Genomic DNA, 16,157 nt, shown 5'->3' with positions numbered 1-16,157 from the left:
CCACACAGGATGGAAGATGGCGATGCCCCGGGGTGGTGGAAGATACCGGAGCAAACAAGCATGCAGTACATTTACCACCCGGTATAGATTGCATCGCCTGGAGAAGTTCAACTTCCCGGCGACGAGGGAAGAAGTGCAAAGAAATCAAGCTAACATATATGATTCTAAATTTGCATAAATGTTGAAGGACTCGCCGCAGAAGGCACTAGCCATAGCTAGAATACATCTCTAGTCCTCCTTACCCCCAATCATCATCAACATTACCAGCGAGAACTCGACGAAAGCTTAAGGGTTTCCAGGGATGGAAAGACAAAGTTACTACACCACCAGCCTTCGCAGCCTGAGGGTATCATACTTTTTGCATTCGTACCGCTTGGGAGTGCGTCGTAAATAACCAACTCACTGATTACAAAATATCAACGGTGTCATTCGTTTTTATCGCACCATTTGTCGAGTGCGGCAAATAGGCGTGCGAGAAGGGCGGAAAATTATGCATCGTTCATTAAGGGAAAATCCCTCGAGGAGGAGGATTTCTTCTAAAATCTGTAGATAACAATATTACCCCTATGATGTTTATTGAGATAATCGTAGTAAAAACAATCAAGTAGATGTCTAAAAAATATAAGAGAATATAGCTATAAATTATTACATAATAAATTATTACTTTATAAATTGCATAATAGCTATAAATTACGCAATTGTATTCTTGTCATGTTCATCACAAATTTATACCATCATTTCTTCTACCTTGAAGAAACGTTTCTTGTTTTTGCATTTGAATTATCATGTAAATGTTTTTTCAGACAAATAGATGAGAGAACAAATGCTAATCTGATTGCTAAACAAAATTAAATCAAAGTTTGATCAATCGGACTGAATTTTAAACAACCAAAACGACTGCTAATACATAAGCATAACATAGAAAATAGAACATAAATTCACAGTGATTGAACCAGCCAAAGTAACGTGAAAATGCAAATGAAAAAGTGTCTGCTATCGAGGCAGATGATCGAAAATTGATTGATTATCCAATTATTCAACCCCTAGAAGGCTACACAAAAGCATCCCCAGTTCAAAACGATCCATTGACTTCAATCGTACCATTCTAAGCGCTTCCGGTACCCGTTGATGGAAAGGTGCTTCTTCCCCTGGTTTTGATTTTCCCCAGTTTTTCATGCTTTCCACCGCTCAACAAAAAAGGGCAACCATAATTCATAAGGTCGTGAACTGATGAGTGAAATATGGAACAGTGGTATACTGATTTTTATCGCGCGTCCGGTGGCCTTTTTCTGCCGTTTGTGGAAAGCGCGCCATAGAGCGTTAACGTTCCACACGGAGCCTCCCGGCTAACAATCTATTTAGCGCGAGCCGATCTGGTCAGAACAATTATGCGCGCTCTCGGTTTAATAGAAAATGCTAGACATGGGCAAAGGAACCATCCGGGTCTTATCAGGTCTGGCACAATCTGTGGAAGGGAGGAACGGTGCTGCAACTGGCGCGGCATGACCTCGCGTGTTTGTGAAAAGAAGTCGATCAACATACAGAGAGTAAATTAAAAACGATGCTATTTCACGGATATGGCACGTGGGTCGAAGCATAGGAGGAAAAGCACCAGACGAAAGAGAAGTCAAATAAATAGGTGAACGGAACATCTTCGCTCGACGTCGGTGAAATTATGAAGCAACCCTTAATCTATCCGCGTCTGCCAACGCGCTCCCTAACTCCCAAAGCCAACAAACTAATGAATTTATGAGCCCACAAAATAAGCTAGCACTTTGACCAAAATGGCGGCGCTGAAAGGAAAGGTGCTGCCTGGCAGGTGCCGTCCAGCCCTCCCCGTTCCGGTCCCATCCCAACAGATTGTTGCCCGCCAGGGGGAAACGAGCGCAGGGGGGCGGCGCGAAAGGTGATTCATCATAAATTTATCGCGCTTCTTTCCGCCCCCTTGCCTTGAGGGTTCATTGTCCAAGGTAAAAGTTTGACACGGGGCGCGCACTGGCAGACAGCCGCGGCGGTAAGGCGAACATGAAACCTCACCATACTGCACTCGTCGGTTTTTAGAAGGCGAAACGAAAAAGGAGTAAAAACATAAGACGGAGCGCGCGAGGTCCAGTTACTTGAATGGCCTTTTTCCTTTTCCCTGCCTCGGTTCTGTGGCTTCGCGTAAGTGGAAAATCACCGGCGGTTCTAATTATTCCCGCCGCCTGTCTCGCGCGAATGTTCACCCTGGCGTGCGATATTGTAACACGCCGTGTTCCACTCGAACTAGTGGCGGACGCTTACCGGAGCGTGGCCGCAACAACCACGGGCGAGGCAAGCATTCGTTGGGATGTTAAGGAACTGGTAGGAAAACAAAGGAAGGGAAGACGGCAAAAACAAAAATAGCGAAACATACCGTGGTGGTGCGGGGCGGTCCGGCCATCCGGCAGCAGCAGGCGGGGCGTCATGTCGCGGCACATCAGGTGCACCAGCACGAGCCGGCCCTGCATCCGCTGGCGCAACTCCGGCTCGCCGAGCCACTGCAGGTAGATGCGGCCCTCGTCGCGGAACAGCCGGAACGGGACGTCGGTGTCGATCGGGTTGCGCAGCTCGGCCCAGCCGTTGGTGGTGAGGTACTGGGCGGCCGACACCGCACACATCGGCATCTTGACACCTGGAGGAAAGGGGATGGAAAAGGTGGAAGTGTGTTATGATTACTTGTTTGTACTTTGAATTTCACCTAAATACATTCAAAATTAATGCAAAAATATGCTTTTATTTGATTGAAAAATAAAGTTCTTTGCAATAGTAGTTGATGCATAAATATTAAGTGTTCAAACAAAACTGTCATGCAAAACTGAAAAATGTGCCTCTTACAATAAGATATGTTCAACCGTTGATTGAAATTTACAAAAGTAAACAAAGTTTTTATTATTTTGAGAATGGTTTGTCCCTAGTTTTTGATTTGCTTTTTTATGTTTTTTGTTCCAGAAGGAATGTATTTTTTATATTTTACATTACATTTCTTTCTACAATTCACTCAAATAAATTTCTCATTTGCTTTTACAGACTGCTCAATTGCTTTTAATTGCAGCGCTAAAATACTAAGCGCTCGTTAAATGTAGCTACCCGATTGAAAAAAAGAAAATAAATATTAGCTTCTATTCTTGAATTACTTTAATGATGTCATTATTTTACGTCTTGGATGATTATTTCAACACATTTACCCCGCGGAGTACCGCGCACTTGTTGATATTTTACAGCAATTGATTTTTATTGGTTTTGTTTTGAAATGGTAATGCTTATTTCGACACTGGTATTCCAATTATTGGTTCTTTTGATTTTAAATTTATCTGCAGCCGTATTCCATAAACTAGCACGTTGTCGTGCGGAAGGAATGCATAAAATGGCAACCATATGGCACCACCGTTAATTGAAAATACAAACGGTGCAAACAGGTCCACCTTTCGCTTGGAGTTCAAATGATGTTTTTCATCGTTACATTACATCGTTGTTGAATTAAAAAGCAAACGAACGAAACAACATCAACAAAATGGTTTCAAACCATTCCGAATGGAGTGCAGATTTAACAAAACGTCTCGGAAGAAAAGAATGGAACTGCACTTAATCCCCTGGTAAACAGCCAGCCTTCAGTTATTCGGCAGCATTCAAATCCCGAATCTGGGAGCGGACCGTTCATAAAAATGGCAAGTGCACTTTCGACAATAATGCCATACGACACGTCGAAGTGCGAAAACTGCAGTTCTGCTGTTCCGATTGGTTTCGCTTGCTAACGAGCCGAAAGCAGTGATGACTTTATCAGCTGCGAGTTTCAAAAAGTGGCTTCATTTTTTTGTCGCTTGTTTCTCTTACTTTCGATTATCGGTTTTCGAAGTAATAAAACGAAAGCCAAAGAGAATGCGCTGTGTTGCCCTGCGGAAGGAATGCAATTTTATGAATCTCGAGCACTCTGCGCGCAATCGTGAAAAACGTCAACCAACGTGTGCCCATGGTTGCGTTCGTTATCCTTTTTATGAGTTCAAATTAATGCCGGAACGTTGCTGAGGGCGAGTCGAAAGAGGGAAGGAAAAGAATCCATCGAAAAGAAGTTAGCAGCAGGTTTAGTTTAACTTCTCCAAAGGGATATTCTGGTGCTTTTAAATGCTCAGATTATGCGTGTTCAAATAAATGAACTCCACCAAGACTTAATTAAACCTGTTATTCCTTTATTGTCACTCTTTAAATTCGCATAAACACATTCCGATCCAGTTTTCAATGTTTTTTGGCACTTCTTGTAATGAGATTCCTTTCTAAATCCCGTTCACGGCGAAGTAATTTGGATGTTGTTGTTGCTTCGGAATTCTAGACAAGAAGCATTCAACGGGTTTGAGATTTTATTAAGTATGTTCGTTAATGCTGGTTTCGCCAATTGTGAAATCTTCCGCATGGTATTTCGATCCCGTACGGTATCGCACTTCACCCGGTTTGAAGTCTTCATTCGGTTCCAGAGGGGAACTGGGTTTCAGCCGACAAGTGGACCTCTTCACGGTCTGGCCATTGTCAAGCGATAGCGACAGCGAGTCTGTTGTAAGTTGGCGCGAAATTCTTAAGTATCGTATCGGAACACGCCGAAGCCGTTGTTTTTCAGATGTTTTCGGGTACACTCTGTCTTTCTTTTCAAGAAAAGGGACCGACCGGAGCAGGAAAAAACCCTCAAAACAACACCTGACTGTTAGAAACAACGGTTATACCATGACGTCGGCAGTCGAGCAAACAAACAACGGTCGTCTCTGTTGCTTCTCACCTTTTTTCTTGATCACACTGCACACTCGGCTGCATCTTGTGGGCACGTCCGGTAGGGTCCGTTCCTCCGATTAACGCAAAGCTTCGCCATGATTATTGCTATTATAACATTATGGGGCGCGCAGGAAACGTTGTTATTATTTTATTAGTCGTCCCTCCACCTGCCTTGGGAGTTCTTGAAACGGTTCAAGTATCCAATCATCTTGAAGGGCCTTAAACCACGAGAACCCCCGGCTAGCGCACACCGGTACTGATTTGCATTTGATCTTGCTTGATTCGGTTCGCATTTTCGTCATATGGTGGAGTGGAATGCCATTCTTTGTTCTTGACCGTTGGAGATTTCCTTCAAACTTCACATTTGCTTCCCAATCAGGTGCGCAAGATCCCTAGATCGAGGGCATTCGATTAAGAAACGGGATAGGAGGGTCCAGCCCAGACCTGTTAACCCAATTTAGATGATTCCATTAGTCGAAAAGCGGTTTGATTCGTCTCCGTTCGAATATTGTTGTGATGTAAATTGAGGGAAGTCTTTCCGACGAAACAATAGCCAAATCCGCCCAACTGATTGTAAAATACCGATCGAAGTCCGATTCCATCAGAACGCGATCGCGTCAACAACGTCGATGGCATTCGTTGGGTGAATCTACACAATCCCAGATCAGAGTTCGATCGGGGAATCAACTGGCATAAATCGTGCAAAAGTTTTATGCTCTAAGTTTTATGTGTAACGCCATAAATAAAAGTATTTTTCCAACTCGATGGAGGACCTGTTTTGCGAAGATCGATCTCCCTGGTTATCATTACAATGCAATGGAAGAGTTGTATTTAGTTCCGTGTAGCAAAGGAGATAAACATAAATTATCCATTTTGACAAAGCAAAATTTTGACTTCACGAGAGCTTTCCTTTGTCAGGTGGGTAAAAGAAAAATAAGAGTAGCAAACATCGAAAACGGAATCGTGTGAAAAAACCAGATTGCACCGATTTGTCGCGCGATTCCGGCATCGATCCCGGTGGGTTGCGGATCCTTTTGATCCGACCATCCCGGGCCCGGTTGGGGGCCCATAACATCTGTTTCGCCCAACCACTTTGTAGACACAGAGGCATTTGAAAGGTTTGAAACATTTTATTGGACCACTGATCGTTTTATTTGTGACCGAAACCGGTCTCGCGAGCGCCTCGTGTTCGAACACCGTTAATTTATGTGAAATGAGCTTAAATTTGGCAGACCTTTGAGTGAGGCCTTTGCGCTGAGATGTGTTGTGATTTTATAACGACAGGCAGGCAGCGTGTCTTTGAGGATTTTTTGCAAACGTTTTATTTTGTCCTGTGTTTTTTTTGCACCCAAACTCGCGGAAACAGTTTGGCGCTAACGATTTGTTGCTGCACAAAGTCCAGTTGCTAGTCGCATCCCGTTTGGGCGCAACAGTGAATTGTGGGAAATGCGCTGGTTTCCTATGGCAGTGGATAAAATTAAGCTACCGTCCATAAACGCTTCCCCGTCGTTCGAATCTGCACGAAGGATTTCGCGAATCGTTAGCGAAATGCAGATTTCTGATTGATTGCAATTGACGTGTTCTCGTGACTTGTGCTGGCCCGAAGTGGGAAAACGGTATTGTTTTCCAACCAGCCAATTCCGGTACGCGGCCATTCTTCCTTTCTATCATTTTGCAAAGGGTTAATGAAAGGTCACGATGGGAAAAGGAACATTTTGGTCCCATTAAAAGGGTCGTAAACTTTGAAGCATTCATTTATTGCTGCGAAAATTAGCAAACTCTCATTCGATCATTATCGATCGATTAAAAGACAAAAGGATGGCAAAGTTCAAAGCTGTTCGAAAAACAAAAAAAATGCCCAACGTTATCGATTGACGTTTGTGATTTCAAAATTTGTTCCAAAAGACAGTAGTTTCTTGATTTTCACAAGGGCTGTAGCTAACCAGCGATGTCAAACTCGATTGACCTCACGGGCCGCATTTCCTACCAAAATGAGTTCGCGGGTCAAAACGTATTATTGATTAGATTGATGAAAATATGTTCTTATTAGTGTGGTTTTAACTAAACAGTCAATTGTGTTTTACATTTTAACATTTTTTTATATTAGATGACTTTTTATAAAATTTACAATTTCGTGTAAAAGAGAAGGTTTCTTGATCAATGGTTTTCCAAATTTGAACGAATTCAAATTAAGTTATTTAAATATATGTTCCAGTTCAACAATATTGTGCATTTTGGTAAAGATTTTAGAAAAGTAAAGATGCGTTATTACTTCAGCTTATATTCTGTTATTTTATATAGAATGCTCTTTTAGTTCATCACGTTTGTTTTCTATGAACACTATTTATTCTTGTCTCGAAAAATTTGTGTACAACCTTGGCTCTTGTCAACCGCTATATATTGGCGTGATGCAAAGTTGTATATCACTTTCTTATAAAAATTGTTTAAATTGACATTCTTTTAGTGCTCTTGCAATTCGCAGTTCGTGAAACCATTCACAAAAAATGATTTGCTATTCAAACGAAAGCCAATACGCAAGAATCCAAACTTTCGATGTATTGTTTCAAAGGGGTCGTTTGCGGCATTCAATGTTATTGCGGGCTGCATGTTTGGGTAAACATCCCTGAGCTAAACAATTATAAATCAACACGTTATATACATTCGAATTAAAATAACATTATTCTTTTCTGTATTGTAGTTTTTTAAATGATCTTAACTATACAACTGTGATTAAACGACGGGTATCATGCTTCGGCGGATAAAAGATAACAAAGGAACAAAAAAAAAACCCGCAGGTTAATGACGCATAATGACGGTCAACTGCAGTTCATTCTCGTTCGGTTCTTCATCATCTCGCTGATCTCGACCGCTCATTGCATTATGTTGCGTCTGCATTAACAACCTTCACGGAAGCTTCGGAAGCCGTGGTTCCGCGTCATTTTATGCCTCGTGCGCATAAACTGCCACAAATACTACGGCCTTCCCCCGGGCGTTCCCGGCTACTGACCTGCCTAATGGGGTCGTTCCCGGACTACATTGTGCGAAGAAAATGGGCAGCATAGGCCACACGTAGTTTATATTTGCCTTCGCTGCGCGCATCGGTGTTGCGCCGAGTGTGGACACGAATTAAGAGGCCATCGAATATGACTTTCCACTGTTGTTCGTTCTTTCGCTTCTTCATGTTTTTCCATCAGCACGAAAGATGCGTCTCGGGAGGGGGGCAGGTTGCCATAAACAAGCGCGTGTTTATCTGTTCATTTGTCCATTTAAGTGCGCGTGTCTTGTCATGGCAGCGCGAAAGCAAAGCGCAAAATAATGCTCCTGCAAAGTGCCAGGAATAACGGTGGCAGAACATTTGGGAGCTGTGTCAGTGTCTGCTGAAAAATAAAACCAAAATAAATACAAACCGGTGGCTTGCGATAAAATACAACATACATCGACACACACACACATCTTGCACACTGACAAATTGCAGCACTTGTCCGCGGAGGTTAAAAGTCCCATTTCGTAGCCAACACTTCAGTGCATTTGCCCCTCGACATTTCACACCTCTTATTCACGTTCCGGTCCACGATCCGCGCTCGAGTGCTACAAACCATTAGCAAATTTGTCTACGGCAAACATCGCACCAGGGGGCCTCCAGAAAGGGTTGTTGCAGTGAAAGGTTATCTATCCCTAGCGACTGCTGCAGGTGCACAACGGGAACGGGACACTGCCCGATCTTCGCCCGTGGCCGAGGTTGCGCATCAACGAAGGATCTGCCTCGGAGGCTAGGGTAATTGTTTGCGAAATTAAAACGCAACGCTGTATCGTTTGAGGTGGATCGCTAGGAAAGAACCCTAATGGTGGCACTATTCATCAACCGAGGGATGGTGCAAAGAACGATCGGATGTAAAAACAAAAACTTGTCGTAATGGAAAGAAACAGATAAAGACTTTTTCTAACACTGGAAGGTAACTTACCTGGAAACCCAATCTCGCGACTCGGATGAACGATTTGGCCACGGTGGGGCAAAAAGACGAACGGGATCTTTTCCGAGCTCGATCCGCTGATGAATGGCGCTAGTGTGCATTCTAGAGATGAGGGAGGAGAAAGAGAAAACAAATCAAAATTACAGCTTCATCCATGCGACCTTTAAATTAGTGATAATTTATAGAACCCAACGTTGGTAAAAATGCTACAAAATTAGAATAAATGGGACTTGAATGCTTTTTCGAGGTGAAACCCAAAATTAAAACTAAATCACAAAACCCAACTCAAGAGTGAAGGTTTAGGCCACCTTTCTTTTCGAATAGGACCGATTCGCGAGTGTTCCGTCCGCTAATCGTTCGTTTGTGGCCCGGCGACTTTCCATTTCCATTGCGTCCATTGTTCGGTGCGGTTTTGGGGGTTTTCTTTCCTGTGCTCAGATGGCCAAAATAAATTCAAACATTGAAACGACCACTTTGAAAACTAGACCCCTTTTCGGGGTGGTTTTGTCACTCGGAAAAGGTCCCCCCCTACCTTCCGATTCCGGAAGTGCCAAAAGCGGTGAACGTGAATCGCATTTCCCCTCTCTTGCGTTCGCGAGCCATTTAATCAAATGAAATGTACATATTTCTACTGTTTCTCATACTGTTTGATGCTGTACCGAGGTGGATCACCGTGGGCCGTGCATAAATGCTAGCACTAAACAAATAGACAGTGGATGCGACGTGGAGAGAGCACTGCAGGGAGGCGGCGTAGGCGGTGGAAAATCGGTAGCACACCGTAGCCATTCCAGCCCGAGGGCTTGGCTACTGTGTGTGGGAACTAATTTTCCCACACAAATTTGTTGCAAAGCCCACCGAGCGAGCCGACCGAACGAACCGGCGAGGGAAATGGATGAAGGTTAAAGCCGAGTTTAGGAGGGGATCAGCATCACCATGGCAAAGGCATCTGTCGTCGGTGTGGGAAAAGGATGGAAAAAGGGATGAAAGTGGAGCGCACCGCGCGTCGGGCGGTGGGTTGGTGGCAAAAATAAACACAAAGTGATGAGCAGAATAAAATCATCCAATGTAAACTAGCTCCGGCCAGTCCCGTGCGAGATCACGCCACGGTCGATGCTAGCTGAATGCGAAGCAGCCATCTCCGGAGCGATCCACCGAACGGAACGGTTGAATATTCGTTCCGTACCGATCGGATTGCCGAATGGTCTGGAACCGCCGCGGGCTCTCCGACACTCATTTCGATCCGGTTAACGGTAAATTGAATCAATATTCACCAGGGCCGGGAAGCGATCGCCGTGTGGCACAAGGTTTCCAACTCCGGGTGGTTGTTTACATGGAGCAGCTATTTAAATTCATTCCTGAAGCCGGGAAATTGTTGCACCAATCAGTCTCGCCACGATGTTGGGCCTGAAGCGTTTCCAGGATTGATCATGGGTCACCTTATGGCATCTTGGCCATGAGGATCGTGGCTTTTGAGCGACTTTGGAGCAGTGATTCATTTCCTTTTGATGAGATGGTTTGAAAAAGAGGTATTTGATAATTGTGTTAGAGTACCGCAAAAATAAAATAATTTAGTAAACTCAAACTCATGCAAAAGAACTTGAAGCCCATCGGTTGAAACAAGAGTAATTTTTAACTTCGCTGTGTTCAAGTTCACAAGTCTAAGTGAAAAATTTATGAAAAATATTTGCATGTGGGATTGCGTAGAAAACAGCTACGAATTACTACGAAATTACTACGAAAAATGAAAATAGTATTAATCGCAAGTCTCGGTAAACTTAAAAGATCGATCTCACATCTTCAACACATTTGGATTCTTTTAAACAGTTTTTCTTATCAGTTGCTCTTTTAAATAAAATATTTTTAATGGTTAGTTTCACTTCAAATGCAGCTGCATTATTCCAGTTTTAATTATATTTCAGGAATTAGGATTTTCAATGTATCCTACATCATGATGATGTTAAAATTTCCCACTTTATTTATTTTCTTTTTCATTCATGTTCATGTTCATGTCGTAAGCCATACTAGAATTTTCTTATTTGTTTCTTTATGTTTATTTCGCTTTTTATTTTTGTTGAGTTGTTCCATTTTTAATGTGGTTGCTTTTTGTGATACGTTTTTATTTTCTTGAATCTTTCTGTAAGTTTGTTTAAACGAAGCAGGCTTTTAAACACACTATTAATTGTTGTAAATAATTTGAAAAGAAAAAAAAAGTATAACTTACTCGACCCTAAAAAGGAAAAAAACTGCACTCATCTTTATCTTGGTCTTAAACATGGACCTCCAAGCGAGTCGTTCGTTCCAAATTTGTTATCAAGGTTAATTTTCCTCAATTTGGCTGCTGATAGGCATTCTCATACCTAATTACTGCGAGATAAATTGACGCCCTGAATTGCTGGGTTAACTTTTCCTTGCCCTCTCTTAGTTTAGCTAAACTTTATTGCTCAATCACGCAGTAAAATGTGGCGCGTTGACAAAATCCCCACCCGACCCGCGGTTTAGCGCACTTTTACCACAATTTACACCAATAAAGCGCCGACCATAACCTTAAACTTCACAGCAAAGCCAGCCAGCCCGGGGCTACCGTTGAGCGATCGTTTACGTTTGCGAGGCCGATCCGGTGGCAACTATTGCGCCGAAAGCGGTTGCGAAATGATTGGCATTAATTTCGTACTCCATAAACAATGGCTGGCGGAGGGGAAGAAAACGAACTGGGATACGGAAAGAAAACGTCTATCCCGGTGAAACACAGGCCAGTGCAACCTTCAACCGCGCGCGTAAAGTGTGTATCGGTGTTGTTGTCTTTCGGGGTTTCGTAAACGTTCGCCGGAAAGGAAGCGAGATTTTTTCTCCGCCAGAGTGGCCGATGTGCATTTGGATTAATCACCAAATCTAGGCAAAAGAAAGCGTAAATGCGAAACCAAATCTCATTTACTCCTGGCCGTACGTACCTCCCGCGCACCCACCTCGACCTGCTGAGGACGGGGGGGGGGGGGGGGGGGGGGGGAGGGGTGGGGGGGAAATCACTTTCTGAGGCATGCAGCTTGCTTTAATGAGCATCGCGAAAGAACCGCTAGTTGGCCTAAAGTTCGATGGGGCTGGATTTTTCGCGCCGTCCGGAGACCTTATGGGCCACATGGCCCTGGTACCCCCGGGGAAAGGGAAAACTGCTGGTCGGCGGCGGGAGGGAGAGATTCCTCGGGGAAGATGAACACCTCCACGGACGCACCGAAGTGGCCGCGCCGAAGCAACTGGCGCCGAATTTACGCTTCTCTGCATAATTAAGCCGTTTGCTGCGCCGAGCTCTACTCTACTGGCTGGAAGCTTCCAAACCGACTAACGAGGAAATGTGTTTTCCACCCGGAGTCTATTAAACGGTAAAGCGCAACAACAGGCGCGTACACCAACGTGCGTTGATCCATTTCTGGTCCGGCGCGAATACTGACACGAGCGAAGCGAACACAAACGTGCCCGCCTTAGGGTAGGGTTTCTTTCGGTTGTAGGGTTTTTTTTTCTCTCTAGTTTTGTCCAAATATGGGTAGCTTTTCCCTAAATCCCAGGTGTGGCCCGATGGTGGGCGCAGGGAAAAATTGAATTACTATAAAAATAATAATAGAGAGTGAAGTTGCTGGTCCCCTTTTTTTCTATCCAGTGCAGCAATTTTCTAGTGACCACCAGTTTGGGAAAGCCACTTTTTGGAACATGTTTTTTTTGTCTCCTCCCTCAAAAGGGAACCTCCCTCCGACTGTGATTGACCCAATTTTGCAACCGTACCATATTTTCGTCGGACGCATTGTCAAATCTCTCGCTCGGTTGAAGCGGCTCGAATAAAAATACAAATCGGACCTCGCCGGTGAATTACACACGATTGTGCACGGTAATTGATGCAAAATTGTTTCGACTCCATTTCCCGGCCATCGGAACTGGACCGATTTTTGGGCGCGTGTGTGGAGCCAAACGGTCTTCAGATGGCGTCAGAAAGGCACCGAGAGGCGACAAAACAAAAACTTGTCTAAGGCGGGGCGTGGAGAAATCGGCCGTTTTAGTTTCTTTCCTACCATTCCCAGTTTGTGCACCGAGGATTGTTTCATTTCCAACCCGTTCGATTGTGTTTTTTCTTTCCATTTCGATTGTAATAACTGTGTAATCATACTGCTGGTGACTCGTTTTCCCTAACCATACCCGGGGCGGCCCCTAAAACATGTGTCCAAATCGCGGTAATCATTGAAAATTCACACTTTAAACGGTTTCGCTCGCGGGTAATAAATGTTTTCTCATGACCTCATCCCAGGTTTCTATTTTTTTTTGTCCGTCCCCTTCCCGGTTTGGTTTGGGCTGGCGATAGAAAGGCCATTCCTTTGGCTGCGTATTTATGTTTTCTGGCGCTGCTTCTTCGGCCGGCCCCAGTGGCAAACTGTTTCGCGATGAGATGATGATCAAGGAATAGGGGGGAAAAAAAAGAAAAATGCCAAACCTGTCGGCAGCGGCCAATCGATGAGACGCTGGGGCTTTCATCCCAACGGGAAAATGGGAAGCAGACACCCGGAGCTGAACAAACTTTTGTTCTGGAATCGCGGGGAAACATCCATTTGAAGTGGGGCTCGACTCCGAATCACCTGTCGATTTCGAACGCTGGCTGCGCGGCGTCAGTGATCTTCGGTTCAGCACCATTTGAATGTGGTGCAGCCGAGGGGCGGCACGACCGAACGCTACGCCACCTCCCGAGAGGCGCTCGATCATCTCGACCAATATGGCCATCACTGATCGATTTAATAAACGTGTGAAACATTAAAATAACATTCATGAACTCTCTGTCTACCGTTTGAATTCTACCGAAGGAGGAATGAATTCAGATGCAGGGGTGAGCAACGATTCGTTAAACAGATGAATCATTTTATCATTTTTGACATGACCAAAGGATAAGTTTGGCTAAACAAGAAAATGTTTAAAATGAAACGCTTCTAAGAGATCGTGTCGAAATTTACTAAAACCATTCTGCAATAAACCATTTTCTACCTTTTTTACCACACCACATCCACATTTATGACAAATTTTTCTTAAACTGTACACTAGTAGAATAATTCAAAGGTTTAGTAATTTAAAGGAATTTAATCTATTTACTCACGCTATTATTAAATCTTTATTTAGATTGTAAATCAGAGAGAACAGTTTGAGATATCAATTAGTTTGTGTATGTTTTTAATTTAATAGTTATAACTGAATACTGAAGTTGGATACCATTTTGTCAATTTTTCAGCGTATATTTTAGTTTAATTTGTTTTGCATTATTTTATTGGGAAATTTGTTGCAAAATTTAACTACTCCGGTTCTTCACCCCTGCCATAGTTAGAAGTGAATGGTTCTAGTGATCTTCAACGCACTTGTAATCAACGGGTTTTTTTTTCCTTAATCCTACTCGATACGGAAAGGCGAGAAGTCAGAAAGCTGCTTTCAACTTGAACCATGATTGCCGAGTTTTGGAGTGGCATCTGCTAACATATCGTTTGACCAGCCGGCGATGATGATCCGCACGAAGCTAACAAGCTGAAGTGTAATTTTGAACTCATCTTCACGCGGCCGTCCGTATACGGACTTCTCACTTCACGACAGCTCGCAGTATCGGCTAGAGAAGTGGGAACATCTTCAGAGTAAATTGGAGCATATTGTCTCACTGTCATTAGACCCCGACCCGAAACCGGGTGTGAGAATCTTTGCAGTTCCTACTCCAAAATTGGTTAGAATTATCGGATCAGGTGGAGTGGTGTGTTCGCGTCCGACGATGAAGCTTACGAGTTTGATTACACTCTCGAGGGTCAGGTGAAGTGGTAGTAAACACCTGTAAGCTGGTCCGGCGCCTTCGACTGTCGATCGCCAACCGGTGGAAAACATACGACCGACGAAGAACAGACGCGCGCGAAACAAGAAGGTGTTGATTTATCGAACGTGGTGATTTCTTTTTTCGGGGAAATCTTCTTTTCGCTTCTAATGCAATTATTTGTTAAGCGATTCGTTGCACTAATGAGCGTAACGGTACGTGCAGGTGGTTGATTGATGTTAAGAACGTAAGAAGCTTCAACCTTTAACGACCAATTTGAGCTTTTGTGATACGATCCAGCTTGAAGCGATGATTAATTTTGCTACGAAATTTCTTCCATTAGAATTCAGGGCTCGGAACACAAATTAACTGTCGATCATGTACTGAATATAAATTGCGCTGATTATTGCACTCTCCGCCTCTGATTTGATTGCATAATTTCGCAGAATCTATGCTCTCTTCAGGCTCAAACATACATATTTAAAATGGTCTAATAATGGATGGTGATGTCGTAATTTAGGGCGCACGTTCTCCGTCCTCGGTCCTTCTCCGTCGGCATGAACACTAATTTGTGCCGGGAAAGATGTGCGATTTCTTCTCACAAATTTCCTCCGGGCTAGTACAGGTTTGCATCCATCTTTGCACCCTTCCCCCTCCCGGGCCCGCATGTACCGTCAATCAGAGACGCCATCGGTTGGAAAAATTCCATTTATCATCGGCACAATTATGCGACACGCTGGCTTCCTTTTTCCCCATTCGGTCCATCGCCTTCTATCATTCGTTCTGTCAAAGTTAGACCTCCTGTTTGCATTAGGCACATCTCATTTGCGCACCGTGTAGTCCCTCCTTGGGGTCCAGAACTCTTTCGCTGAAGCCAAAGGTTTGTGGAGCTGTAAAAATCAATTTCTCGTACGCCCGCGAGAAACACGTCGCCCGATTGTGTTCGCGCATTTCGCAGATTACGGGGCTTACGTATCTATTCGCCATTTCGCGCATTATTATGCGGTTCGCAGTGTAAACAAGCTCGTTCACGAGGACGGGCCTCGGATGGTGCGGACACAAACCCGTCCATTCGGTCCCGTTGCGATCGACGAGCGCCATACGATCTACACTTTTACACGTTGGGAATTATGTGGTTGAAAGTTACGTTTAAATAAATAAAATCTAACCTTTCTAACTCTGAAATCATCTTAACTGGCAAAGTGGCAACAACATCATTGGTTATCTATCGTGTTTTGATGGCAAGTTTCAGTTTGTTGATAATCGACCAATTTTAATGCGTCCCAAATTTTTACCGATACTTAGAGGCAGGAAATTGGAATTTGATGATTTATGAAAATTGATCCATTTAATAGACTCCCTTCAATTTAACAATTTCTATAAATACTTTTTTTGAAGACTGAATCAAGTTCTGAACCGTTTGAAAAATGATACATTAGTTCCTTTTTTCCTTAAAATTCTTTGACATTCGAGTTGTCATAACTGAAGAATAACTTTATCTTATTTTGAAAAGTTCCTAAGATTCGATAGTATTCATCATGATTTGGAAGACTAGAAATATTTGTATCTTCTGTTGAATTTAATCCTAAGGAATGTTG

The 16,157-nt window shown here is 43.5% G+C and overlaps 1 protein-coding gene across 1 annotated transcript in view; it reads right to left on the bottom strand.

The window, feature by feature from the left end:
• LOC131264789 (uncharacterized) overlaps positions 1 to 16,157 on the bottom strand; it is a 46,137-nt gene that overhangs the window by 17,890 nt on the left and 12,090 nt on the right. The window contains exons 4-5 of the mRNA XM_058267056.1: positions 8,739 to 8,849; positions 2,396 to 2,653 (exon numbers count right to left, since the gene is read on the bottom strand). Of these exons, the coding sequence (XP_058123039.1) occupies positions 2,396 to 2,653; positions 8,739 to 8,849 (369 nt within the window). The remainder of the gene's footprint in view (positions 1 to 2,395; positions 2,654 to 8,738; positions 8,850 to 16,157) is intronic.

This window comes from Anopheles coustani, chromosome 2, assembly GCF_943734705.1.
Source record: "Anopheles coustani chromosome 2, idAnoCousDA_361_x.2, whole genome shotgun sequence".
In the NCBI taxonomy this organism is placed as follows: Eukaryota; Metazoa; Arthropoda; class Insecta; order Diptera; family Culicidae; genus Anopheles; species Anopheles coustani.
This window is presented reverse-complemented; position numbering and strand designations above follow the sequence as displayed.